Genomic DNA, 25,867 nt, shown 5'->3' with positions numbered 1-25,867 from the left:
TGCCGGTGGGCAGGCGGCCAGTCTAGGAGGGCCGAGGACCAAGGACAGAGCCTGGTGCCTACCCCAGCGCCTGCCAGCCACCCGGAGAGCTGGTGCCCGGAGCCAGGGGAGGCCTGGATGCCCGCCTCCCTCTCCGCTTACCTCCCGCAGCCCGCGGCCATGGCACGCCTGGACTCCACGCACCCTCCCCGTCCCGCCCCTGCAGACAGGGCCGGGCCCCACCTTCCACAGGAATGCTCCCCTCTCTGCCCAGCCCCCCAACCTCCAACACCCTTGCCTGGGCTTGGCGCCCCTCCCAACCCTGCCCTGAGGGCGGGAGGACCCTGGACACCCCGCCCAGCTGGGTCCCAGCTCCCCACAATCTGGATGGATGGCTGGTGAAGGTGGAACCCCAGGGCTATGGCTGGGGGACCAGAAGGCACAAGCCACAGCGGAGCCCCAGGAGGGCCAGGGCTGGGCATGGAGCAGGTGAGCGCCAGGGGCACAGGGACCCCCGGAGACAGGGGGCAGAGCCTGTAACAGGATGGTCCCCAGGAAAGGGTTCATGGACGCTGCTGCTGACTAATTGTTGCTTCTCTTACACACATTGTAACCCTAAAAAAAGACTGTCTCCTAAGACTACACCCTGAGATCTGTGCTACCATAGATATGGTGGAATAAAAATTAAAAGGGGGGATTGTAACAGGGGGGTCCCCAGGAAAGGAGGAGGTTCCAGGTTTCCTGCCCCACCCAAAAGGAGGGTGGAGCAGAGCAGGGAGAAGCAGCTGCAGAGGGGACTAAGAACGGAAGGAAGCAGGATGCAGCCAGGAGGAGCCCTGGAGGCGGCACGTGGCCCCGAGACACGGGGAGACACTGCGCCTGCCTTCTGGGCGTGGACGGGGACACAGACGCGGGCGAGACCCGTGGGGAGGGGACCGTGGCGGCTTTTGTCTGGATGTTGATGTTGCTCTTTTCCTTCCGGGCTGGTCCGGTTGTTTGCGACCCTTTTCTGTGGGTCCCACTGGAAGGTGCTTTAGACTGTGGCAGCCTTGGGGCCCTGCTCTGGGCCGATCCCATTTGGATGGACTTTTACCCACGAGGGGACGGGTCACTTTGGGTGCTTCACTTAGAAACTAGACTCTTTGCCTTTCCTGTATTGTTTCCTAGTTTTATTAAAGTTCCTTCCCATTAAAGTCTCCTATGTCTTGTGTGGATGCGGCGGATGGCAGAACCCTACATAGAATAGGCAGGTGTGCGGGGTCTGGGCTGCCCCTCTCCCTGCCCTGTAACAAGCCGATGGGGCTCATGGGCTCCGGCGCCCGCCGCTGGTGTGAGGGACGCTGCCACAGCCCCAGCCTCCGACCCAGGCATGGCCCTCGTGCCTGTGCCCAGTATGAGGCTTGCTGCACAGCTGGGTGGCGGGGGAGGTTCTGGGCAGGATCCGGGCAGCCGGGGTGGGGGTGGGGGGAGCGGGCCACTTGACCCACTGCCCCTGCCCCTCTAGGCCAGCGGCCCCGCCCCGCACAGGCCGCCTCAGCCTGGGCCAGTTTCTGCCCTGGGAGACCAGGAGGCGCCGGGAGGCCCTGAGCAGGAAGCCAGACGTGCTTGCGGCAAGGGCTGGTGGGACCCCGGGGCCATCACCTGTGCCCAGTCCCCGTTCCTGAGGCCACTAAGAGCCCGCTAGCCTCGAGCCCCCACAGGTGATGCCCACACGGCGCCGCACGCTCAGGGCCACCCTCCGGCCAGGGGCAGGGGCTGGACGGGGCTGGGGCTGCGGCACCCTCCATAGGGCTGCATCCCCAGGCCCTTGGGGCCCAACTGCTCCCGGGCCCCGCCCAGCTCGCAGCTTCGGCAGGCAGGGGAGGGGCGAGGCTCTGCCCTGGCCGCCAGCCCAGTGCCCAGCCGCTGCCCCCAGGCTTATGTAACCTCTCCTCGGCTTACAGAAGCTCAGCTGTGGAGCAAATCCTCGGCTTCTCCTAATCCCCAGGCAAGCCCCCCCGCCCCCCAGGCGGTCAGCTGCGGGTGGACGGGACTGCCAAGCAAATGAGATCTTCCCCGCTCCGGCTGGAGAGGCGCAGGCCTGGGCGGTGAATACGCAAAGCTCTCGCGAATAGCCAGTTTGCTCCCGCCGCGAGCGCCTGAAGGCAGGGCCCGGACCGGCTGGTGGACCTCCCGGGCCTTCTCCCAGTGTCCGCATGTCCCCCTGGTGTCCGCATGTCCCCCCGGTGTCCGCATGTCCCCCCAGTGTCCACATGTCCCTCCAGTGTCCACATGTCCCCCCGGTGTCCGCACATGTCCCCCCGGTATCCGCATGTCCCCCCGGTGTCCACATGTCCCCCCGGTGTCCGCATGTCCCCCCGGTGTCCGCATGTCCCCCCGGTGTCCGCATGTCCCCCCGGTGTCCACATGTCCCCCCGGTATCCGCATGTCCCCCCGGTGTCCGCATATCCCCCCGGTGTCCACATGTCCCCCCAGTGTCCGCATGTCCCCCCGGTGTCCGCATGTCCCCCCAGTGTCCGCATGTCCCCCCGGTGTCCGCATGTCCCCCCGGTGTCCGCATGTCCCCCCGGTGTCCGCATGTCCCCCCGGTGTCCACATGTCCCCCCGGTGTCCGCATGTCCCCCCGGTGTCCACATGTCCCCCCGGTGTCCGCATGTCCCCCCGGTGTCCGCATGTCCCCCCGGTGTCCGCATGTCCCCCCGGTGTCCACATGTCCCCCCGGTGTCCGCATGTCCCCCTGGTGTCCACATGTCCCCCCAGTGTCCGCATGTCCCCCCGGTGTCCGCATATCCCCCAGTGTCCGCATGTCCCCCTGGTATCCGCATGTCCCCCCAGTGTCCACATGTCCCCCCAGTGTCCACATGTCCCCCCAGTGTCCACATGTCCCCCCGGTGTCCGCATATCCCCCAGTGTCCGCATGTCCCTTCGCCAAGACCTTCGCGCTCACGACGCTGCTGTCCACGGGCGCGGCCGCGGCTGCTGTGTCCGCACGAGACCCTTCACCTCGGACGGGCTCAGACCGCAGGGCTCCCCGGTCGGCCCGGGCAGGGCAGCCAGGCACCTCCTGACCTCTGGTCCCCAGCGCCGCCGGGAGGGGCCGGGAGGGGCCGGGGGTTTTCTCTGCGGGGGTGCTGCCTGCGGGGGGGACGGGCCTCCCTGGGCCAGCCGAGCGGGCCGCCCTGCAGCACCGTCTCCTCTCACTCGCGGCCGGTGGGTCCGGGAGGATCGCGGGTGCTGTGCCAGCTTCCAGGGGCTGGGGCTGGGGGGGCTGGTGAGCTGGGGGGGCTGGTGGGCTGCGGGGGCAGGGGGCTGGTTGGGAGCTGGTGGCCTGGGGGGCTGGGGGGCTGGGGGGTGGCTGGGGGAAGGCAGGGCTGGTGGTCTGGGGGGCAGGGGGGGCTGGTGGCCTGGGGGGCTGGGGGCAGGGGGGCTGGGAGGGTGGGGGAGCTTGGCTTGGGGGGTGCTATGGGGTTCCAGGTCGGGGGCTGTGCTGTTGCCAGAGGGCCATGGGGGCCATGGGGGCCCGGATGTCAGTGCACAGCTTTCGGGGGATCTGGGGTCCCCAGTGGGCACCATGGGCTGCCTCCAGCTGTCCAGCTGGTCCCCACAGGTGTCTCAGAATGTGGGAGCTCGGGCCGTGCCCCGCAGCTGTGCCTGCTTCTCACCTGCCTGGGGCAGCCGTGGGCCCGGGCTGGGGGACACCTGCCTGCAAAGCTGCTCCCACCGGGACGGAGGGGGCTGCCCTCCTGATCAGGGTTTTATCCCCCCCACCCCCCACCCCCCCACCCCCCCACCCCCCCCACCCCCCCACCAGTGTAAACAGAAACTGCTGAGCAGCAGGAACAGGAAATACCCCTTCCTGGCCCTTCGGTGGCCTCTCCAGTGAGAGGCCACAGCCCAACAAAACTGGGCAGAGTGTGACGGGCCCCCAGGCCGCACCTACCCAGGGGTGCCCGTCCCCCGTGGATGTCCAAGCCTGTGTCCTCCAGACACCTGGCCAGCCCCACGCCACCTGCTGGCAGTGCTCCCCGCATGCCCCCGGGCCACACCTGGGCTGCACCCCGGGTGTGCACACGACGGGGACTGTCAGGCAAGCCAGGGTCACCTGTGATGTCAGGCCCCCTGGTCCTGTTGCCAACACCCAGGTGTGTCCCCAGGGCCACTCTTCCGGCAGCAGAGCCGAGCCCCGTGTTTATAGGAGGTTCCCATCTGCAGAGAGAAAATGCTCATCCTAACCCCGGCGCCTCCGTGCCAGCCCCCCTGGGCCCCAGCCAGCTGGGAGCGCAGCAACGGGCCCTGCAGGAGGCCACAACATTAGGGGTAAATCGTAAATACTTGCTAAATATATTTTTCTGTAATGAGAAAACAAGGTTTTCAACGTCTTTAAGGCTAAAAATAAGATTTTTTAAATTAGCGAGATCAAGACAATTTTTTGGCCAGCAGGAACCAGTTTATTGCTTAGAAATAATCGGGTGCCCCAGGACCAGCGACATCACCTGCAGCTCACACAGGCCCAGCTCCGCCCTGCCTGCCCAGACGGGCTGCTCAGCAGGGACCAGCCACTCGACCCCAACACTAAGACGCCCCCAATGACCCAGCTCCCAAGTACCCACACAGGCCCCGGCAGCTTCCCACTGGGCCAAACCAAGGCACGCCGGGCGGGCGGGTGCCTGGGCCACTTGTGTGGGCGGAACTGCTGCCCAGCTTGGCCCTGAGAGCCCAGCGTACCCGGGCCCTGCTGCAGGCAGCAGTCTCAGGTGGAGGTCTGCAGCTGCCCCGGCGGCTCTGGACCCGCACCCCCGGTGGCCCTGGCCACATCAGGCATGGGCGGGCAGCACCTTGTAGGGGTTCAGGATGCCCTTGGGGTCCAGCAAGACCTTGAGCTGCCGCATGAGCAGCTGGGCCTCGGGCGGCTTGCTGTAGCCCAGCATGTCCTTCTTCTTGAAGCCCAGGCCGTGCTCGGCACTGACGCTTCCCCGCTGCCCCGCCGTCCACTCGTACACGAAGGGCTCCAGGGTGTCCAGGACCGCCGTGCTGAAGGCGTCCGCCGTCACGTTGAGGTGCAGGTTGCCATCCCCTGCAGGAACAGAGACCGTGGCCGGGCTAGCCAGGGCCCTGGGACCTTCCCAACAGCCCTCCTCACCCCACCGGCCCCTGCCCCCAGGCCGGTGTCTCGGAGGCCACTCTGACCCAGTGACCTTGAACTTCTTAGGGTCCTAGCGCCGCTCTTCAGGCTTCTCAAATGTGTGAGCATAACAGGGACCCCAGCCCCAACGCGTCCATGAAACACGGAGGGCAGAGGCCAGGGGCCTGGCCCACGGCAGCGGGTGTGGAAGGAGGACATGCTGGGCTACAGGCACCCACTCTGCTCGGCGCCTCATGAGCCGAGGACACCAAGAGGCCCGGGGTGGGCTGGCCAGGCCCCACCTGCAGGAGCCAATCACCCGACCCAGGGCCTGGCAACCCCTGACGTCACTGCACCAGAGCCACACGGAAGAACCGCCCTGGGCAGGGTCCGGCGAGTCAGGCCCACATAGCGTCCACAGCTCAGAAGCTCACTGGCCCCCGCCTGGCTCTGAACCCTTGTTCCCCCTCGCAGAGAGCTCGAGGGGCGTCGGCGGACCTGGCCTCTGGAGGGGGCTGGTTGCAGAGATGAGTCAGAAATCTAGACACACCCCCCTCCAGAGGGGCCAGGGCTGCCGATGGGTGAGGTCGGCCATTCCCCGTGAAGAGGCACCGTAAAACCCCAGGAGTACGGGACGCGGGGAGCCCCCCACCAGGAAGGTCAGAGCAAATCAGAGGCGGGCCCTGGTCCCACCACAACACGTCTCCCGGGTGGGTCTGACCCACCAGCCCAGCCTCCAGAGCACAGGGCCCTCGCCGCGGGGCAGCTCCGAGGGAACTGCTGTCTGCTAAAGGGAGCCACCCCCCGCGCCCCGCCGGCAGTGCCCAGGAAACCTGCTGGGGGTCTCCCCCGACTCGGCCGGCCCAGGCCCGTCTGACGGAGGAACAAACGGGAGGAGCAGGATGGAGACACGCAGAGACGGGCACAGGCAGCCGGGCAGGCGGGCACAGGCGCAGAGGTGGACAGACGGGAAGAGACAAAGGCCATGGGCAGCCACGCCCAGTACTGAGAGGGACCCGCCTCGCTGGACTACCTTCCACCCACCAGCTGTGTCGGCGAAAGCCGGCACGAGGCAGCCCTAGCCCCACCCGGGCACCTGGAAACGCAGCTGCCCAGAGCCTCCCCTCGCCTGGCCGGGACAGGGCAGCACCCCCGCCAAGGCCCGCCGGCCACTGACGCAGGAACCACCCCAGCATAACTCAACCAATTGCTGCACTGAAAGACACGGCCGCTGAGTGGGACACAGGATGTCCAGCGGTAACAGGCCAGCGGGGCGAGGACAGACCAGCAAGGGGAGGCCCAGTGAGGGGACGCTGGGCAGCGGGTGGGCAGCTCTGAGCCCTGGGGACAGGGCTGTGTGGCTGCCTGACACTCTCGTCGCTGGCGGGAGGCAGGAGGCTCCTGCTGGCTCAGCCCGAGGGGCTGCCCGGGGCCACCCCTCAGCACTGCCTTCCCCAGGGGCCAGCAGGGAGAGCTGACCACAGACAGCCGAGGCCAGGCTTCAGGCGACCAGCAGGACAAAAGCCAAGTTCTCTGGCCGCTGTGTGACGCGCAGGGCAACCCTCACGTGGCCAGGGCGCCCGTGTGCGCGGGGAGGGGAAGATGCTCCCGCGGACCCAGGGGCTCACAGAGGCCGCGGCGCGAGGTGGTCCCAGAAACGGAGCCCCGGCCGCGCGCTCCACCCCCAGGCCTGGGGCGCTGCCACGGGGGAGGGCGTGGAGAGGGAGGTCCGGCCCGGCCAGCGCCCGAGGTGGCCACCACGGCCTCTGCCGAGAGGACCCGGGGCCACGCGCTGCTTACCACGCCCCATGGGCAGCTCGCATTCCCAGCGGGAGAGAAGGCTGAGCCCCGCGCCCCGCACCGGCACCCCGGCCTGCTCACCCAGGTGGCCGTAGCCCACCACGTGCCGGGCCCCGGGCCCCAGGCGGGCGCGCACGGCGCTGACCAGGTCGTAGAGCCGCTCCAGCGGCAGGGACAGGTCGTACTTGTACACATAGCCGTCGCGGCTCAGCGCCTCGGTGATGCGCTCCCGCAGGGCCCACAGCATCTGCGGGGACACGGGAGCAGCTGGGTGCGCTGGGGGCAGCAGGTCCGCGGAGAACCCATGGCCAGCCCGCGCCCAGCAAGCAGCCACAGCCACCCGGAGCCCAAGGGCCCCTCCCCGAGGGGCGTGGGGTGGGGGAAGCGGATGGGAGGGGCCGGGCCGGGAGGGCAGCGCAGACAAGCTGGGGGCGGCCGGAGAGGCCGCTGGAGTCAGGGTGGCCCCGTGCGACCCCCTGCCCCGGCCCACGCTCTTGCCTCCCCCGCCCCCCACCCCACCCTGGCTGCCCCCACCGCCCAGGGCGCCCCCAGCCTGCTGTCAACCGGGCCATCCCGCGGGCCCCGGGCGAGCCGCTCACCTCAGGGCTGGGGGCGCCCCCACAGGCCCCTCACAGCACCCAGTGACACTGTCCCTACCCCCAGCCCGTGGCCTCCCGATGGGAGGACAGCACCCCGGTGCCCCCGTCCGACTCGGCACGCCAGGACACAAGCCGCAGCCTGAGCAGAGGACGCTGCGGGCTCCTCCTGTGCTGCGCCAGGAGACAGAGAATTACCTGCGAAGGGAAAGACGGACGCTAGAGAGAGTAGCCCACGGGCGACCACTGAGGGTCAGCGGGGAGACCCACCCGGGCCCCACCCCCTCCTTTGTCCCCCAAAAGGGGAGCCATTTCTGGTGGCAACATCAACACCCTGTCCTGGGGACTCCCACCCACCGCCCGGCCTCTGCCTGGGGAATGCAGAGCAGACATGCTGACCACCGAGGCTGGGCCAGCCGCCGGGCCCCTGAGCCCCAAGCGCCTGTGGGTGGCCCCGTGAGGGCGGAGGGTGGCTGGCCCTGCAACCTTGATCCTCCTCTCGTCAGTGGCCACTGTCCCATCGGTCAGCAGGCCGGAGCCCAGCGTGTGCTCCAGGAAGGCGGTCAGCTTCTCGGCATCGTGGCCGGCACTGGAGCCCGAGGTCTCCACCAGGACGTAAAACGGACTTTCTGGAAGGAAGGCACAGGACGCAGCGCTGGCCGGGGGCCCAGGGGGACGTGCCAGGCACGGCTGAGCTTCCTGGCCGCACAGGTGGGCGGCGGCTCCCGCGGGCAGGGCCGGGAGCCACTCGGCCAGCACGACTCTGAGCATGACTGTCCGGCTGCAGCTGCCCAGCCTGGGCACCATGAAGCTGGCCCCCAAGTTTCAGGGCAGATCTCAGAAGCGCAAGACCCGGCACCATGACCCCTGAGGGCCTGAGGCAAACGCCTGTCGAGGGCCCTGCCGAGAGCGACCAGGGGTCCCCCTGCTGGCGCGCGTGGGGCGAGGTTCCTCCTCCCGTGGCCCTCAGCTGGGAAGGCATCTGTGCGCCCCGTGCCGCACCCAGAGCCTGGACACCACCCGACGCCCCGCCCTGGCAGGCGCAGCACATCCAAGTGCTGACCCCCAACAGGGCGCGCTTCTGGCCCCTACCTCGCACGGGGCAGGCCAGGTGGAGGTGGCGTCCGACCAGCTGCATGCATTCGGCGTCCATGAACTCGAAGGCTGACAGGATCTCGCCCAGCATCTCCCTGCAGGTGCGGAAGGTCTGCAGGACCTCGGCAAAGCCTGGACACCCTGCAGGGAGCGGCCAGTGCTCAGGCCCCGCCGCCGGGGCCAGCAGTCGCTGGGGCACAGGACCGGAGGTGGCGGAAACCAGAGAGCCAGCCCCAGGTGGGCGCCACAAACCCAGGGCCAGAAGCCAGACCAGCTCTCTACATCAGCCCTCGCCGGTCCGTGGCGATTTGCTCAAGACATCTTATGAGCAGAGGTCTGGGGTACCCCGCTGGGGGTGCGGACCATCGAGCCTGGAGGCAGAAAAGGATCACACTTGTCCTGGCGGTGAATGTCCGAGATCCCCGGTGGGGAGGACCCGCCTGGCCGCTGGGGACCGGAATCAAAGGCACGGAGAGGTCACGTGGACCCAGGAAGAAGGTTCTAGGGAAAGGCCACAGCAGAACCACCTGCACGTCCACAGGGCGACTGGACGCAAGGGACTGGCAGCTAAGAAACAGCAGAGGGAGCTGAGGGGCCGGCAGGGTGGGGGGACAGGGTCGCAGGTCCACAGGAGGTCACCACCCGAGGGGTGGGCCCTTGGGCGCAGGGGGAGGGGCGTGCGTCCCAGGCCCAGAGGCTCTCCCAGGGGGCCAGACACCCGTGAGCAACCCCGGGGAGTGAGAGGCAGACACCACGCTCCAGCCACGCTGTCCGAGGAGGCCTAGGCCTGTGCCCAGCTGGGGCCAAGGACCAAAGAGGACAAGCCTGGACACACTGAGAGGGCAGGGAGGGCAGGCCTGGCCCTCCCACCAGGCAGACTGTGGACCCCGTGCCTGCCCCACAGAAGCTGGCCCCGCGCCGACGCCCGTACCGAGGAAGGCCACGTTCACTGCCTGGGGCTTGGGTGGACACAGCAGGGACACGGCGGTGATGACCCCCAGGGTGCCCTCGGAGCCGATGAAGAGCTGCTTCAGGTCGTAGCCGGTGTTGTCCTTGCGCAGGGAGGTCAGGCAGTTCAGGACCGTGCCATCTGCCAGCACCTGGGGGGCAAGAGGCCCGGCCACGGTAGGCAACAGCTCCCAGACGGCAGCCTGAGGAAGCCCAGCCAAGGGCACCAACCGAAGTCGCCCACAGATGGACTCAGTGTCCCCCAGCCCCCAGGGACAGTCTTGGGGAGGGGGAGAGGCGCCGGGGGAGGTGCATCTAGGGGTGGGGAGGTGTCGTGAGAGGGAGGTGGTGGCTGGGTTCCAGGGCCCCCAGCCCTGGACTCCGGCTCAGGCCGGGGGGTGAGGGGCTGGGCATGCGTCTCCATGGCAGTCCCCCAGCAGGCTTCCCGAAAAGGACCTCAGCCCCCGACGGGTGGGGCAGGGGCAGCCAGGACGTGTGACCGTGGCAATGGAGGTGGCTCCGCGGGAGAGTTGCGTGGTGCCCTGGCCAGGAAGACGGCGGGCACAGCCGCGTGGCCAGGAGGCCGAGAGCAGCGGCTGCTGAGGGGGGTTCATGACCCCACGCCGGGTGCCTGCGGGGGCAGCTGAGATCTCCAAGCTGGCGCGGCCCCGCCTCAGGCCCCACGGTCAGTCACGAGGGGCCCAAATCGTTTTGGTCATCAGGCGCGGTGTGGGAAGTGCAGACCTGAGGCCAGCCAGGATGGGTATCCCAGGCTGCTGTACCACCAGCAAACGTGGCAGGCGCCGCGGCAGCGGGCAAGCGGACACGAGGCGCAGGGCAGCGGCCACTCACCACCTCCAGGCCCAGCACGGTCCCCCGAAGCGAGCCGTAGCGCAGGAACCGCAGGCCCCCTGCGTGGGTGGCCACGTTGCCCCCAATGTGGCAGCTGCCCTTGGCGCCCAGGTCCAGCGGCATGACGAAGCCCCGCTCCTCCACAAACTGGCTCAACCGCTCCAACACACAGCCCGCCTGGCACACCAGCGCCCCTGCGCACGCACTTGTGAGCGAGGGCACCCTGCCCCCCCCACACCGGCCGCCCGCAGAGACGCCCCACCCCACCCAAGAGGAGCCAGGGAGGGCCGTCGCCTTGCGCACAGCACGAGGGCGCTCACGGGAGCTGCCGCTGGGCGTGGACACAGGCCTGGGGGCCGCCGAGCAGCCGCCTCCTCACACCCCAGACCCGGGTCCTGGCAGCAATGCCCGCGTGGGGCGGGAGGCTGGCAAGAGCCACCCCACACCCAAAGCCCGCGGCGCGCCACCCAGGCAGCCCATGAAACTCACGACACCCAACGCGGACACGTGTGGGCGGCGGCGGCAGCGCGGCCGGCGCTGGGGTCTCCCCGAGGGCCCGCGGCACAGGGCTGGGGCCGCCGCCGCCAAGGCCGGCTTACCGGACACGTCCTGGAAGCTGAGGACCTGGTCCATGAGGCTGGTGGACAGGATGATCTCGTCAAAGACGGGCACGCTGCCACCCACCATGCCGGTGTTGCCGCCCTGAGGGGTCACGGCCAGGTTCCTCTCGTGGCAGTACCTGGGGGGCGCAGGCCGGCGTCAGGCCCCGTCCCCCACCCCGCCCGCGCCCCTGGGTGCCGCCACGGCAGGGGAGCACGATTTGCTTTGAGGTTGTTGCCATTTTCCAATTTTGCCACAATAAACATGACCGTTTGTCCACACGGAAAAGTTAAAAGGTCACTTTTTCAAGGAAAGGCCAGGCCCTTCCTCCCGGGAACGGAGCTCTTGCCGGCGCAGCTCACCCGGGACCCGACACCCACCCGGCACAGAGCCCCGCGGCCCCGCCCGCCCGCCCCCGTGCAGCCAGCGGCCCCGTCACCTGAGGATGCCGGACACCTCCTGGGCCGTCCGCGGCCGGAGCAGCACCCGGCTGCAGCCTGCGGGATGAGGGCGTCAGGTGCGCTCCCCTGCCCCGGGCCCACACCTTCTCCTGCCTCCCCGGGGCGTGCCTGAGAGGGGCGGCGGGCAGCCCGGCCCTCAGCTCGCCCCCCCCAGGGTGCTGCTGTCCCTCTTGACGCCGAACCTGCCGGGCGACCCCAGGGTTCTCCCGCTGCTCCTCGATGAGCACCCATGGGTGTAGCGCCCTTGACCCGCCCTGCCCGCTGTGGGGGGTGGTGGCTGGGGGTGACTTCCTAAGTCCATCCACCTGCTCACAGGCGCTACCCACCTCTAGAAAGAGGCAGCCCCTCCTGTGGGTAAGCCCCATCCTGCTGTCCGCCCCAGCCCCACGGCTCCCGCTGGAGACCCCTCAGTCGCCTCCAAGCCAGCCCGTGGCCTTCTGACCGCTCGCCCTCCCCATGCATGCCCGTGCCCAGGGAATCCCCGAGCTGGGCCCACCCTCGGGCAACTCAGCCCAGGGACAGGCCAGGAGGCGCCCGGGGCTCCCCAACCCCCAGGACTGGCACTGCGCACGGGGTCCTGGGCTGGGAGAATGAAGACAGCTCTCAGCTCCCCTGGGGTCCCCCATGGGAGGGCCAGGGCACGCCGCTGTGGGGGCTGGGAAAGCCTGGCCTGCAGGAGGCCGTTCTCAGAACACTGTGGACCTGGGCGGACAGTCCACGCGGCAACGTCCTGCTGGCCCCAGCCAGACCCCTCACCTCGCAGGGACCTCAGCCAGTCCACGTTGGACGCCTGCACCTCCTCAGGGCCGGTGACCACCCTGCCGGGGATCAGGCGCTCAAAGGCGGCCAGGTCGTGCTCAGACACCTCGGAGAAGGGCAGCCGCCGCACGGGGTAGCGCTCCCGGGTCAGCGGCACCTGGGGGGCCCCGGAGCAGCTGCCCCTGCAGACTGGGGTGCTGGCGCCCTGAGGGCCGCCCGGCCCAGCGGCCCCGGGCACAGCGGCCCGTGTCCTCCGCTCTGCCGAGGCCCCAGGCGCGCGGGCTGCCCGCCACCGAAGGAGCCGCCCGGCCCGCCCGGGCAGCAGAAGGGGCGCCATCCCGGGCCTGCAAGGCAAGGGGCAGGGCTAGAGCCGGAGGCGCCGGGCCCTCGGGAAGCGGGGGGGGGGGGGGGGGGGGGGAAGCGGGGGGGGGGGAAGCGGGGGGGGGGGGGGAAGCGGGGGGGGGGGCGGGGGGGGCGGGGGCGGGACGCGGCGCGCGGGCGGCGGGGTCGGGGCCGAGGTGGGGCGCTCGGCCGCGCGCGGGCGGATTACCCGGAGCCGGAGAGCCGGGGCAGAGGCGCCCTGCGGGCCTCGCGCCCCCGCGGCTGCTGCGCGGGCGGGCCCGGGCTTGGGGGTCGCGCCTCAGGCTGCGGCGGCCACGGGAGCCCCGCTGCGCCCCGCGTCCCCGGCGCCGCGCCCCCCGCGCGGAGAAACGGCTCCCCAGACCGGCCGGCCGGCGGCGCCCACCCCGGGGCGCCCCGCACCACGCGGCCCGCGGCACCGCGGCGACCTCCGCGTCCGGGCCGGGCAGGCGCCGCGCGGGGCAGCCGGGGCAGCCCAGCCGCCGTGCACGCGCGCCCCCGCGCCCCCGCGCGCCCCCGCGCGCCCCCGCGCCCCCGCGCGCCCCCGCGCCCCCCGCCCCTACCGGCCCTCGCCCTGCGCAGCCCCCGCCCCCACCCCGCGCTCCCGGCCTGCCCCGCGCCCCAGGCCGCAGCCCGGACCTCCGACGCGGCCGCGCGCACGCACTCACGTCCGCGCCCCCGCCTGGCGCCGCAGAACGGCCGGACTCGCGCCGCCGCGCCGGGGGGCGGGGCCGGGACACTGCGCAGGCGCAATCCCGCGGGCCTGGCCCCGGCCCGCCCCGGCACCGCCCCGGCACCGCCCCGGCACCGCCCTCCCTCCCTCGGCACCGCCCCGGCACCGCCCTCCCTCCCTCGGCACCGCCCCCGGCCCGCCCCCCGCCCCCCTCGGCACCGCCCTCCCTCCCCCGGCACCGCCCCCAGCACCGCCCCCGGCACCGCCCGGCCCGCCCCTGCCCTCCCCCGGCACCGCCCCCGGCACCGCCCGGCCCGCCCCTGCCCTCCCCCGGCACCGCCCCCAGCACCGCCCCCGGCACCGCCCGGCCCGCCCCCGCCCCCCCCCCAACCCGACACCGCACGGCCCGCCCCGGCCCGCCCCGGCCCGGCAGGACGGTGCAGAGGACCCCAAGGAACTGCGGTTTCCCGTCCGCGCAGCCCCCGAAAGCCGCAGGGGCCTGGGCGCGGGGCCCCACCGGCGGGTCCCCCCTGCAGCAACAGCGGGGCTGGCAACTGGCCGTCGTCTGCGAAGGGGGGCTGTGCCCCCCCATTGAGATGGCCAGACTGCAAACGCACCCCAAGAAGTCAGTCCCACAGGGGCGTCGCACCCTGCAGGCCCTTGGGGACAGCCTGTGCCCCGGGCTTCTGCTCGCCCCGCGCCCGCGCGGCCGGGCAGTTCTCCCCACCCGATGACAGGCGCGCAGCGGTTGTTCCAAAAAATACTTTATTTATTAAACAATATATCCATAATCTATAACACGATCCAAAAATACAGATGTACATCTTTTACATTATTTAATAAAAAGATTCGCAGTATCGCCTTCCCTTTACAAAGAACACAGGTAACGACTCCTTGAGAACACGACGTGACACTCCTGGTAAAGCTGCATCATCTTTTTGGATGGACGTGGCGACGGCCGCCACCAAGGACAGAGGCCGGCCCTCACGACTGGGTCCAGGAGAGGGGGTGTCCAGACCCCACTCACGGCTCCTCTGGGCACAGGTCACACCCACCAATCACATTTCACTAAAAACCTGGACGACCCTCCCTCTTTGATGCCCATTCCCAATGTCCGATGCCCCAAGACAGCCACACGGGAGCCACCCCCCATCAGCACTACTGCCCAGGGCTGTCCGTCAGGCGGCCAGCACGGCTTCCACAGTCTGCACAGACGTAGTGCTGGGCGGGCGCACCCCGGAGGGCCGGGCAGTGCCTCAGCCCAGTGAGGACACAGCCTAGACGAGGCGTGGTCGTTGCCCGCACCCCCCGCCCAGCGCAAGTTACCCCAGCCCCTGCCACAGAGCGCCCAGGCCTTGGCCCAGGTTCTGTGTAAGAGGATCTGGTGGGTCCAGCCCAGACCCCCCTCGACCCCTTCAGGTGAGCTCGGGCAGCTGGTGGGCGTGGGCGTGGTCGGGCCACGTGGCTGCCCCTGCGTGGCACAGCGGGCAGGCCCACCACTCTCCTGTGCCAGGTAGGCACAAGGCAGTGACCTTCAGGATCCAAACGGTCAGGAGGGGTCCTCGCCTCGGCTCGTGCTTTGTTTTCTCCACGCTACATGCACGTCCATTTGCTGATATTATTGTAACCGGTAAAAGTAAACACAGACACGTCAGCACAAACACATAGGACACGTCAGCACAGGGTCCACACAGCGCCGGCGACACCATCCGGCCGGCCTGGGAGCGGAGGATGCAGGCTGGTCCCGGGCGAGGAGCGCCAGGAGGTGCAGCTCATGGCACCACAGCCTCTGTACCTGCCGCCCTCCCTGGGCACAGGCAGTGCGGGGAAACGTGGCCACCGTCTTTACACACCTGTGTCGACAAAAGCTACATTTCTAAACTGAACGTGTCCGGTGCTGGCCGAGGCGGGCTGTGCCGCCGGCCCCGCCCTCCAGCTCCAATCCCAGGGCCAGGCCAGCAGCACAGCGTGCGCTGAGGCCGAGGAGGCTGCCAGCCCCGAGGCCGCCGTCACAGCCCGTCCTGATGGCCAGCACCGGCTGGGGCTTCCTCTCAGCGGCCCGGGACGGCTCCACAGGCGTCTTCCTGCTTTGGTTCCTCTTCTTGGTGAAACACAAGAAAAAAGAAGGGGACGCCATGAGCGTGGCAGTCGGGGGGCGCAGTGGCAACTCCGGCCTCCCCTGCTCACCAGGCCCAACGCCAGGCTCTGTGGCTCGCAGCCGTCTCGGCAGGGCAGGAGCTGCGCCCATGGGCGCTGGAGTCTGGGGGTTCCCACGGCACTGGCCGCACAGAGCCTCCATCTTCACAGTACAGGCGGCCACTCACCTGGCCGTCACGGGTGAGGGGAAGGCGCACGCTGAGCAGCAGCAGAGCCCGCCTTCACGGAGGCCAGGTGTGGGGGAGCGCTCCCCAGGAGCGCTTGCCACGCGGGCTCACCCCACAGGCCAGGACGGCTGCTGGGCGGGCACCGAGCACCCCAGGGTGCTGCTGCGCTCGGCTGCCCTGTACAGTCAGGAGAATCAAGTCACCGTGGCAAGTGCCCCAGGGGGGAGGGGGGGATCCGCTGTGCAAACGGCTCAGGTGGATTCTTGGGTGTTTTAGGAAAGATCCAGAATGACAACTGGCCACTGAATTATTAAATATCATCTGAAACAAGGTAGTTTTAAAATGAAGATAAAACATCGCAAGGTGACGGGAGGCACACACGCTGACCCGCTCGTCTGCCGCAGGCGGCCTCCTCACTTCTTCTTCCTCCTCTCCTGCACACACCGCGGGCAGAACCTGCGGGAGAGGCCCCGTCAGCCCCCGGTGCCACTCCCACCAGCCAGAGGCAGGACTGCCTCCTGGAGCCCTGGGACGCGGCCGCAGTAGCTGGCCCTGAGCAGCCCCGCCCCCCAGCTGCCCACCCCGCACGCCCATCGTGAGGCTCCCATGGGGCAGGGCAGCAGGTGTGGGGCGGCCCCTGCACAGTCCCGTGCTCCTGGGACCCTGGGCCGCCGGCACAACCTGAGATGTGGGGCTGCCGTCGGGCATCCCGACACTGGCAGCTGCTGATCATGAGCCACACTCCACGCGGTTTCTGCCTCGGCCTGTGCTCGGTGCAGGAGGCATCAAGGGCACGTGGCTGAGCTGGCCCGGCCAGTGGTTACAGCGTCCAGCAGGCCAGCAAAGAGCACCGAGCCACCCACCCCCAGCGCCACCGCAGCGACCAAACACACTCACGCCTCACGTCAGAGTTGCTGTGCGCCTCCCACCGAAAGAGCCCCAAGACCAGGGTGACTCCGGGATGACCCAGGACCCAGCCCCAGCCCCACCTCCTCCCCTTCCCGCCGACTCACCCTCCTCAAGCCCAGACTCAGGCCCACCTCCCAAGGCCCTGGCTGGGGCAGCCCTGGCCACCACGGGGCAGTCTGCCGAGGCCAGCCACGACCCAGCTGGAGGCAGCCTGGATGACCACGGGCCCCTGGCAGCCTCCACTGCGCCCAGCCAGGGGCCGTCCTCGCCGGGACATGCGCGCTCAGGCCACTGGCTGGGTCTGCATGGACAGAGACACGAGGAGCAGCGCAGGAGCTGCCCGGCAGCTGGACATAGGCAAAGACGGCCCCGGCGGGGGACGGGCCCACCGACCACACGCCTGCACCCGCGGGGGCTCAGCCTGGCAGGCGCCCATACTGACCACTTTCCCTTGGGTTTCGTGGTCAGGTCCACGCAGGCGAAGTGAAACCACTCGATGGGGCACTGCGGAGAAAGGGGTGCGGTCAGGAGGGCCCTGGGCGCCCAGCCCGCACCCCGGGGGACACTCACGTCGGGGTTGTCGCAGCCGATCATCTCCCCGTAGGACACCTGGTGGCACAGGCAGTAGGTGGGCTCGTTGGGGTCCACGGGCATGTCCAGCACGTCAGAGGCGTGCACAGGCAGGACAGCGTCGGAGAGCTCCGACCTGCGGGGGGGTGGGGGGGGGCCAAGTGAGCTGGGGGAGGGCGGGGCCGAGGCAGGCCAGGGGCGGGGCCGGGCGGGCCGGGGGCGGGGCCCAGGGAGTGGCTGCTCCCTTGTCCACCCCCCTCAGCACCAGCCTGCCAGCTGCCGGGGGTCTCCTCCAGAGTGGCCAGCACGCCCTCCGCCGGCCACACGCCCTCACCCACAAATCCATGGGCTGCCACCCACCCCACAAGGGGGCTGCCCCTCTGGCCACAGCCCCGGGGTCCCTAACCAGCATCTTCCCGCCGCCCCCACAGCTGAGCAGTTGGGAGAGGAAGAGGGCCCCACAATAGAGTCACTTCCTGTGTTTTGGGATCTTCCCCAGAAGCCCGAGAGCTCTGGAGTGACCGGCACCTCCAGTCACCAAGGGCAGTCCCCCACCAGGGGCACTTGGGTACATCTGGTGAGATGAACCCAGAAAGTCGGTGGCGGGGGGGGGGGGCAGGCAAGGGGGAGCAGACACGCAGGTGGGGGTGACGGTCCACTATCCAGGCGAGGGGGTCCCCAAGGGAACTGGCACTCAGGTGAGAGCTCCGGTCTGTTGGACATGAGAGGCGTCGCCCCCTCCAACGCCTGGACCCCACATGCTTCCCTAGGCTTCTGGCAGCTGCTCCCACAGGGGCACTGCAAGTCTGAGCTTTGCGGCCAGGGCCACGGGGACCTCAGACCAGGGGCAGGGGCTGCCAGTCTGTGCCGAGTCTCTCTGGGCCAGCACTGTCCGGCAACAATGAGCAACTGGGAGAGACCAAGGCCACAGGGGCCCAAGGTGGTGACCTCTGGGCCCTGACAGGGAGGCAAAACCTGCACCGCCGGTGTCCCCCAGGCAGAAATGATGTGGGCCCCACAAACCCTAACCCCGCCTCATAGCCCGGGGCAGCCTGCGTGCCCACCCAGGGGTCCGAGCCTCATACCCCTCCCACAGCCGCCTCGTTGGCCCGTCTCCCCAGCTGGGGACGGTCAGGAAGGTGCCACTACTCAGTGGCCACAGACAAGCCAATCCCTGCAGAGTATCTGCCCCGCCTGCCTGGCCCAGGCCCAGACCCAAGCCCAGATCCAGACCCCAGGCCCGGGCCAGGCCAGGCCAGCCCACCACAACACTCCGCACTCCCCATACCCCAAACTCTCCCCCTGTCCCTGCTCACCCCGTCGCCCCCTCTCTCCTCCTCTCCCCCACCCCAAACTATCCAAACTGAAGCAGGAGAGAAATGCTGATGAAAAAGACGAGCAGGGCCTCCCCAGTGGTGCAGTGGGATGAGCGCAGCACTGCGAAGCTGTCCGCAGCCTCTGCAGCGCAGGTTTGATCCCGGCTGGCCAGCGAGATACCCACATGGCGCGGCAGACCTCTCCTGTCGCCCCCGCTGCTCCCCTCAGCAGTGTATTTCGGTCAGTCTGCCTGTTCTATTCCCTGCTCTGTCTCTGGTGAATCCTCTCACCCTCCCACACATCTGGCCTGTGCCCCAGTTCTTGTATAAATAAGTCTTTAAAAAAGAAAAAAAAAGACAAGCAGAGCCTTGTGAGTAAATACCGTGCTAACTATTTGAAGAACTGGCTAAAGATTTTCAAATCTGAGGCAAACTATAAACCAACGTTCAAGCGGAATGCACACAAAAACCCACAGTAAGACACACCATAACTAGGATGTTCAAAATCAAGTTGCTTAAAAGAAACCTTAACAGCAGAAAAAACAAACACACAGAGGGCCTCCCCTGGTGGCGTAGCAGTTGAGCGCTGGGCTGCGAGGCTGCCCGCAGTCTCTGCAGCGCCGGTTCATTCCCCTGCCACCAGTGAGGGTCCCACAAAAAAAAAAAAAAAAAAAAAAAAAGTCAATGCTTTTGACCTAAAATAACAATATATTTTGTGTCTCAACCTGCACACAGAAGTAAAACAGACAACTGCACCAAGCACAGAAAGTGGGAGATGGGAAACACCTGTGCAGCCTCCAAAAGAAACCACCCAGCGTCTAAAAATTAAACAGAGATGCGTGAGGAGACACGGAGGTGTGAATGAGATACCAAGCACGTGATTCGCTCAAAGCCAGACAGGAGGGGCAGCGGCACAGCCAGATGCTGGTTACCAGGGTGGCCAAGACAGCCAGGCTGGATGGGAAGCAGTCTCAATTACTTGTTGTCTCAGGAAGGCCACTCTAGACACACAACCACAAACACATAGAAGCAAAACAATAAAGACTAAGACAAACCAAGCGAAAGCTCATCCTGAGAGACAGCTGGAGCGGCTGCGCTGACTTCAGGCCTCAGATAACGAGCTCAGGAGCAGCAAACAAGCAGGAGGTGCATTTTGTCACACCAAGAGTCATTTACCAAAAAAAAAAAAAAAAAAAAGCCACAGGTGCGTACATATCACCAAACAGGGGGCTCCAAAACACACGCACCAGAATCTGACAGAACAGAAAGGAGAAACAGTCAAAGTCACGAGGCAGCCGAGCTCCCCGCTGCTCTCTCTGCCATGCACAGAAAAGCAAACGAGATGTCGGGGGAAGGACGTCCTGAGCAAACGCCATACGGGCTTTGTGGGCTCCACCCACGACACTGGGAGCTACAAATCCCACGGTCACCAAGGGAAGGGCGAGGGCGCGAGGACCTGAGGGCGGAGTTAAGCAATGAGGCTCTCAGTTTGAGCATTTAACTGGGCATGTGGCCGGGGGTCCCCCTCTTGGCCTCGTGGTTCTTCGCCAGCTCGGCGGGTCATTGGGTTCCAGGTCGGCGGAACGGGTAGGACACATCTATGAACTTATCTCCCTCTTCTTCTCCCTGAGTTACTCATTTCCCCACTCCCCCTTCCCTTGTAAATAAGCCTTTTATCAACCTTTGGTGTGTGTCCGTAGTTGGGCATTCAAAAGCCCTTTAAGCATGGGGGTGAGGACCCGCGGTCAGGCAACCCGTTTTCTATCAGGGTGGCTCTGTAACAAAGGTATGTGGAGGCGGCACCTGGGGGTCCCAGCACACGCCCAACGGCAGGAGACACGGAGGAGGCTCTCACAGAGCCGTCGCGAGACAGGCCTCAATCCTGACCCCATCTTAATCCACTGCACAGGGCTTCAATTATCCAAAGTTCTCGATCTCCACAAAATTAAATTAGAAACTGAAATCAGAAAGTTACCTGGAAAATCCTAAATTACTTGGAAACATGCTCCTAATTAAGCAATGGGTCAAAGACGCCACAAAGAAAACATTAAAATGTTATGAATGGTATAAAAATTATAACATATCAAAACTTGGGGGGGGCCTCCCCGGTGGCACAGGGGTTAAGTCATAGCGCTCTCAAGCTTTTGGCAGCCACTGCGGCCTGAGTTCACTCCTGGCCAGGGAGCTGACCCACAGGGCGCAGCAGGCCCCTTCAATCTCCCCACTGCTCCCCTCGGCAGTGTTTCCGTGGCCCCGCCTGTTCTGCTCCCCACTCTGTCTCTGGTGAGTCTTCTCGCCACCCCACACCTCTGGCCCACACCCCCGTTCTTATATGTATAAATAAATAAAATCAATCTTTAAAGAAACTTTTGTGGGATGAAATTAAAACAGCAATTATCAGGAAATGCATAGCGCGCAACACTTGTATCAGAAGGGCACGTACGAAAAGCTCTCAGGAACGCCCCTCCGGTCAAGGCAGATCAAGGACAGTACCCCCCTCCTAGCAGGGGGAAGAAGTAACAGGAAGCAGAGACAAACGGGCCCGGAAACAAGGACTGGAGGGAAACAAGGACTACGGACACCAGAAGCGCCATCTGTAAGGACCAGCGGGTCCAGAGCCGCCCACAGCAGGACTGCGGCCCAGCGCAGACGCTCCGGAGCCCGGCAGACCAGACACAGACCACCAAGTCTGACTCCAGGGGAGAAAGTCTGCAACGCCTTCGCTTCAAAGGAGCTGACTAAAGCATCAAACTACAGACTCACCATGAGGCTATTTTATTGCCGGAAAATTGCTCCTTAATAGAAACTAGTCTTAAAGATGAAAAAGAAAAAAATACAGCAAGACCCAACGCGAGTGCCAGGCTGCACGAGGGGAGAAAACAGCGGAGGCGGACGCAGACCAGCCCGGCCAGCAAGTCCCGGGCCCAGCAAGGCTTGTGCCCCGAGTGGCCCACGCGGGGCCCGCGCCGCTACGCTCTGCCCTGCCAAGGCAGCGTTCGGGGTTAGGACAAAAGTTCACAGAGCAGGATTCGAAACCGAGACCTCCCTGCATTGTCCAGCGCTGACCTCTGAGCTCCCCGGGCCCCGTGCCCTCAGCCTGACCTCGTGGCTTGGGCGCCACACTGGTGCCCTGGGGCGGAAGTTTCTAGCTAAACGCCAAGGTTCACACAAAACGCGAGTCTGCTGAGCGGACGCGGTCAAGAGACCCGACGGGAAGACACAGCCACAGCCGTGCAGACGCCCGACGCGGACTCAGCTGCGGGCAGAGCGCCTGACTCGCCCACCGGCCCCTGCACGCTCGGCCCCCCTCAGGCCACGCCAGGACCCCTGGCCATGGACACGCGGGCCTGACCCACAGCCAGCACCCCCAGGCAGAGAGCCTCACCCTCCTTTGTGCTTCTTCTTCTTCGGCGTGTCCTCCTCTGAGGCCCTGCGGCCACGGCCCCGGGAGCCTCTCTTCTCCTTCTGGCCCCGACCCTCTGAAAGACAAAGACCCCGTCACCGTCACGCGCTTCGGCGACGCAGGCGCAGGTCCCCCGTGCAGCCAGGCGGACACCAGACTTGCTTTTCAGTCCCCGCCCTCCGGAGCCTTCGAAGTCGCTGCCCTCCATCTTGTCCTTCAGGTCGGCCTCAAAGCGGGCCAGGTCGGCGTCCAGCCTCCGGATGTGCTTGTCCACCTGCCGGGAGGAAGCCACGGCTGAGGCCGCAAGTCCCCGATGCCCCTTCCCTTCCGGGGAGCCTTCAGTGAGCGAAGCGCCCCGACAAAAGGCTGCTGGCTCCGAAGTGGGCCGGGCCACCCTCGCCCCCACGCGCCCACCTCCACACCCTAACTGGGCCCTGGAGGACGAGAAACATGGCGTGAGGGGGGAGGACGCCGGGCACAGGCCCGCTCAGGGCCCAAACCCGCCCCTCCAGGGTCATCTTTGTACAAAACAAGCACAAACGTGGAAATCCAAGGGAAAACAAACAGCAGCCCGAATGCTTTTGCATAAGCAGCTGGAAGAGAAGGGGGCGCAGGGGAGTGGGGGTGGGGGGGGGCGCTGGGGACATCCCCACCAAGGATCAACAGGCCCCGTGAGGACCCTTCCCGTCGGAGGAAGCCAGTGCCCTGTGCCCCTGGGCCCGCCGAGGGCTGGGCCTCCTCTCACAGCTGCCTCAAGCAGAGGCCAACGGCGCCAGGCTCCATCGCTGGGTCACCCCCAGGGCGCGTTCCTCGAGAACAACCCAGCCTAGGCTTTAAGACGTGACCGTCAGGCTGGCCGGGAGGAGGCCTCGTGCCCGGGCGCTGGTGGGCCACGGGACAGGACAGACTCTGGGCTGACCTAAAGCTGACCAAGATGAGCCATTTTTACATATTCAAAGGAGAACAGAAGGGCAGCGGTTTCCCGACCAAGCGGACAGAGGCCCGGGAGGCGGGGTGGTGGCAGGCAGCGGCCCTCACCATCTCGTAGGTCTGCATGGCCAGCTGCACCTTGTCATCACTGTACTCCTTGCACTTGCCGTAGGCGCTCTGGATCTTCTGCAGGTGCTCCACGCGCTGCTCGGCGGACAGCGACTTCACCGTGGAGATGTACTCGGCCGCCAGGAGGTCAATCTCCGCCTTCTTGTCTGACAGAGACACGCAGAGCTGGTCCCGCACGGGCCAGGCAGCAGTGGCGGCACGGAGACGCGTGGGCGAGGAGACCCGGGCAGCGGCCCGGCGGTGACCCCTGCCCAGCACGCAGCCCTGGCCCAGTGACAGCTTGTGCACCCCATTACCTGTGACCTGACCCACTCATGGGCGCACGCCCTGAAACTCGTGGAAAAGCAGCCCCCACAACAGAAGGGAGAGGGCCCCATGGCGTGTGAAGGGTCAGCACACGGAGCAGCAGCACCCCCCAGAGAGCAGGGGGGGAGGGAGAGGAGAGAAGAAGAGGTGAGGAGGGGGAGGGGAGGGGAGGGCGGACACCACCTTCGTGGCTGGGACACGAGGCCCCACCCCGGCTCACAAGTGCAAACAAAGTCGGCTACAGCATGGTTAAGTTTAAGCATCGCGCCCTGGACACCAGGCAGGGTTAACAGGCACCGCCACAGCCCATGTGGCTCCCGGAAAAGCCCACCCACCACCCAGCGCGGCCCCTGCAGCACAGCCCCTGGACCGGAGGACGCTGAGGTCTCCACCTGGAGGGCTCGAGACCTGTCCAGCCCCAGCAGGGCAGGGCCCGGGTGGGACAGGGCCTCCCTCTCCCATTGCAAAGGGAAGCGGACTTTCTGGAAATGGGGGCCGGTTGCCCAGACGAGGCCTAGAAGGGTGCAGGGAGGGAGACATGGCCCCTGTGGGGTCTGGGACACCCACAGCTGACCTAGGCGCAGGCACCGGCAGCAGAGCTCACCTTCTGTCCGCTGGTCCAGCTCCCGCATCAGCTGGAAGTTCCTCTGTAGCTCGCAGGGCAGGTTCTCGATACCTGCAGCCAAAGGTGTGAGGTCAGTGCCTGCCCCCCTGGCTCTGCAGATCGGCCGTGCCACCCACCGCCCTGGCCTGGGAAGGCTCAGGGACCGCTCTCAGGCCTGGCGCGGCCTCCTGGACTACCCCACCGAGAGCAGGCCCAGACCCAGCCCTCCGTGGCCTGCTAATGAGGGAGCACTTGAGGTGGGCTGGGGGCAAGGGGGCTGCTCGCCAGAGCTGATCTGCACATGGCCAGGTGCCAGAGCCACCCCCACTGCTCTCCATTCTGTCCCCCCTGCGGGCACCCAGGATTTCCCCCACTGGCCACAGCTGACCACATGCCCCACACAGGCTCCCACACGCCCCGTGGATGTCTCTGGGCCCCGCAGGACAGCACCCCTGCTCTCGGGAGCCTGTTAGTGGGGTCCTATGAGCAGCTCCTGCTGGAGCACACCGCATGGCACCTGTGCACCCCCAGGACAGAGGTCATGCTCCCCCAAAGCCTCCCAGGAGGCCCATGGGCAGGGACAGCGCTGGGCGGCCAAGGCCAGGGCTCCCCGCAGGAGGCGCTCCCTCACTGTGCTGCCACCTGGAGCCCTCAGCTCGGGCAGGGCTACCAGCAAGCACAGGAGCCACCGCAGGACTGGGTCACCGTCGCCCCAGAACGCAACGCTCCTTGCTCTCCACAGCTCGGGGAGCCCCGGGGTGACCCTGAGCGCGCCTGGTGCGGCACAGCGCTCTCACGCTCCGTCTGTGGGCCACCCGCCCGCCGCCAGGCCCCCCGAGCTCAGATGCGGCCGTCCACGCCGGGCGCCCCGGCGCCCATCCCGCCCGGCGTGGACGGGCACTCGGCGGCGCGGCGGGTTCTCGGAAGGCCGCCCCGCAGCGCGCAGAGGGGGCCGCGCTGGCCCCGCCGCCCTCACAAGGGCCCGGCCCAGGAAGGTCTCAGCGCGGGGGCCACGCCACGCAGGAACCGCCGCCCTCCGGTCCCGCGGGGGTGCACACGCGGGCTGGGTGCCCAGGGCCTGGCAGGGACGCCTCGCGGGCACCGCAGGGGCGGGGCGGGGCCAAGGCCAGGGAAAGAGGGGGCGTGGCCAATGCTAGGGGTGGGGCAAGAGGGGAGGGGCGGGGCGAGGCAAGGGGCCGAGGGGCGGGGAAAGAGGGGAGGGGCGTGGCCAAGGCCAGGGGTGGGGCAAGGGGCCGAGGGGCGGGGAAAGAGGGGAGGGCGTGGCCAAGGACAGGGGTGGGGTAAATGGGCGTGGCTAAGGCTAGGGGCGGGGAAAGAGGGAGGGGCGGGGCCGAGACAAGGGGAAGGGGCGGGGCCGAGGGGCGGGGAAAGAGGGGAGGGGCTAGTCAAGAGAGAGCAGCGGGGCCGAGGCGGGGCCAAGCTGGGGCGGGGCGGAGGCCGGGGGCGGGAAAAGAGGGGGGCGGGGCTAGCCAAGAGGGAGCAGCGGGGCCGAGGCCGGGACTGGGCGGGGCCCAGATGGGGCGGAGCCGAGGTCGGAGGGGGCGGGGCCAGCCAGGAGGGCGCAGCAGGGCCGAGGTGGGGGAAGGACCACGCCTCAGAGGGAGCAACCGGCAGAGAAGCAAGGTCAAGTTGGGGAACAGGCAGGAAGGCACCCTGGGAGGTCAGGGTGGACGCCGAGAGGGCGCGCCTGTCAGCGCGGGTCAAGGTCGCAGAAGGGCGGGACCGAGCAGGCTTGAGGGGCGGGGCCCGAGGGCGGGGCCTGGCCGAGGAAGGCGTGGCCTGTCCCCGCTGTCCCGCCCCTCACTCGCCCCGCCCCGCCGTGACGCACCTGGAATTGGCGCGGCCGTGACGACGGGCCCCGCGCCGCTCCCTCCTCCCGCCCCTCCCCCGCGACCCGCGCGCCCCCCGCTACCCCCGCCAGCCCCGCACCCCGGGCCGCCCCGCCGCCCCCACGAGTCGCCGGGACCCGCGCGCGGCGACTGGGGCGCGCGGCCGCGGCGCGGGGCGCGGCGCGCGGGCGGAGGCCGGCGCGGCGCGGGGTGCGCTTACTGTCCAGGTAGTGCTCCAAGTACATGGCAGTCGCCATCTTCGCCGCGGCCGCGCTCTGGGT

General features: G+C 67.6%; 2 protein-coding genes across 5 annotated transcripts; both read right to left on the bottom strand.

Moving 5' to 3' along the window:
- Window positions 1-4,416: 4,416 nt before the first annotated feature.
- D2HGDH (D-2-hydroxyglutarate dehydrogenase) lies at window positions 4,417-12,404 on the bottom strand. 4 transcript variants are annotated; one of them, XM_084253112.1, is made up of 9 exons: window positions 12,210-12,404; window positions 11,432-11,489; window positions 10,992-11,131; window positions 10,366-10,586; window positions 9,524-9,722; window positions 8,590-8,733; window positions 7,984-8,126; window positions 6,983-7,148; window positions 4,417-5,053 (listed from the first exon to the last, which is right to left on the bottom strand). In XM_084253112.1, exons 3-9 carry the CDS (start codon window positions 11,077-11,079, stop codon window positions 4,794-4,796), a joined length of 1,221 nt encoding a protein of 406 aa, XP_084109238.1. In that variant the 5' UTR covers window positions 11,080-11,131; window positions 11,432-11,489; window positions 12,210-12,404; the 3' UTR covers window positions 4,417-4,793. The 4 variants fall into 4 exon arrangements, with proteins under 4 accessions (XP_084109238.1, XP_084109237.1, XP_084109239.1 ...); XM_084253111.1 differs by having other exon boundaries at window positions 8,590-8,782; window positions 9,495-9,692; window positions 10,393-10,586; XM_084253113.1 differs by having other exon boundaries at window positions 9,524-9,692; window positions 10,393-10,586.
- A 3,578-nt stretch (window positions 12,405-15,982) lies between these two features.
- Window positions 15,983-25,867, bottom strand: ING5 (inhibitor of growth family member 5; the record flags this gene model as incomplete). Its single annotated transcript, XM_084254771.1, has 8 exons — window positions 25,807-25,867; window positions 23,737-23,808; window positions 22,806-22,972; window positions 21,921-22,041; window positions 21,750-21,843; window positions 17,049-17,184; window positions 16,921-16,982; window positions 15,983-16,025 (listed from the first exon to the last, which is right to left on the bottom strand). Exons 1-8 carry the CDS (start codon window positions 25,841-25,843, stop codon window positions 15,983-15,985), a joined length of 732 nt encoding a protein of 243 aa, XP_084110897.1. The 5' UTR covers window positions 25,844-25,867.

Source organism: Talpa europaea (assembly GCF_964194135.1).
Source record: "Talpa europaea genome assembly, chromosome: 1".
In the NCBI taxonomy this organism is placed as follows: domain Eukaryota; kingdom Metazoa; phylum Chordata; class Mammalia; order Eulipotyphla; family Talpidae; genus Talpa; species Talpa europaea.
This window is presented reverse-complemented; position numbering and strand designations above follow the sequence as displayed.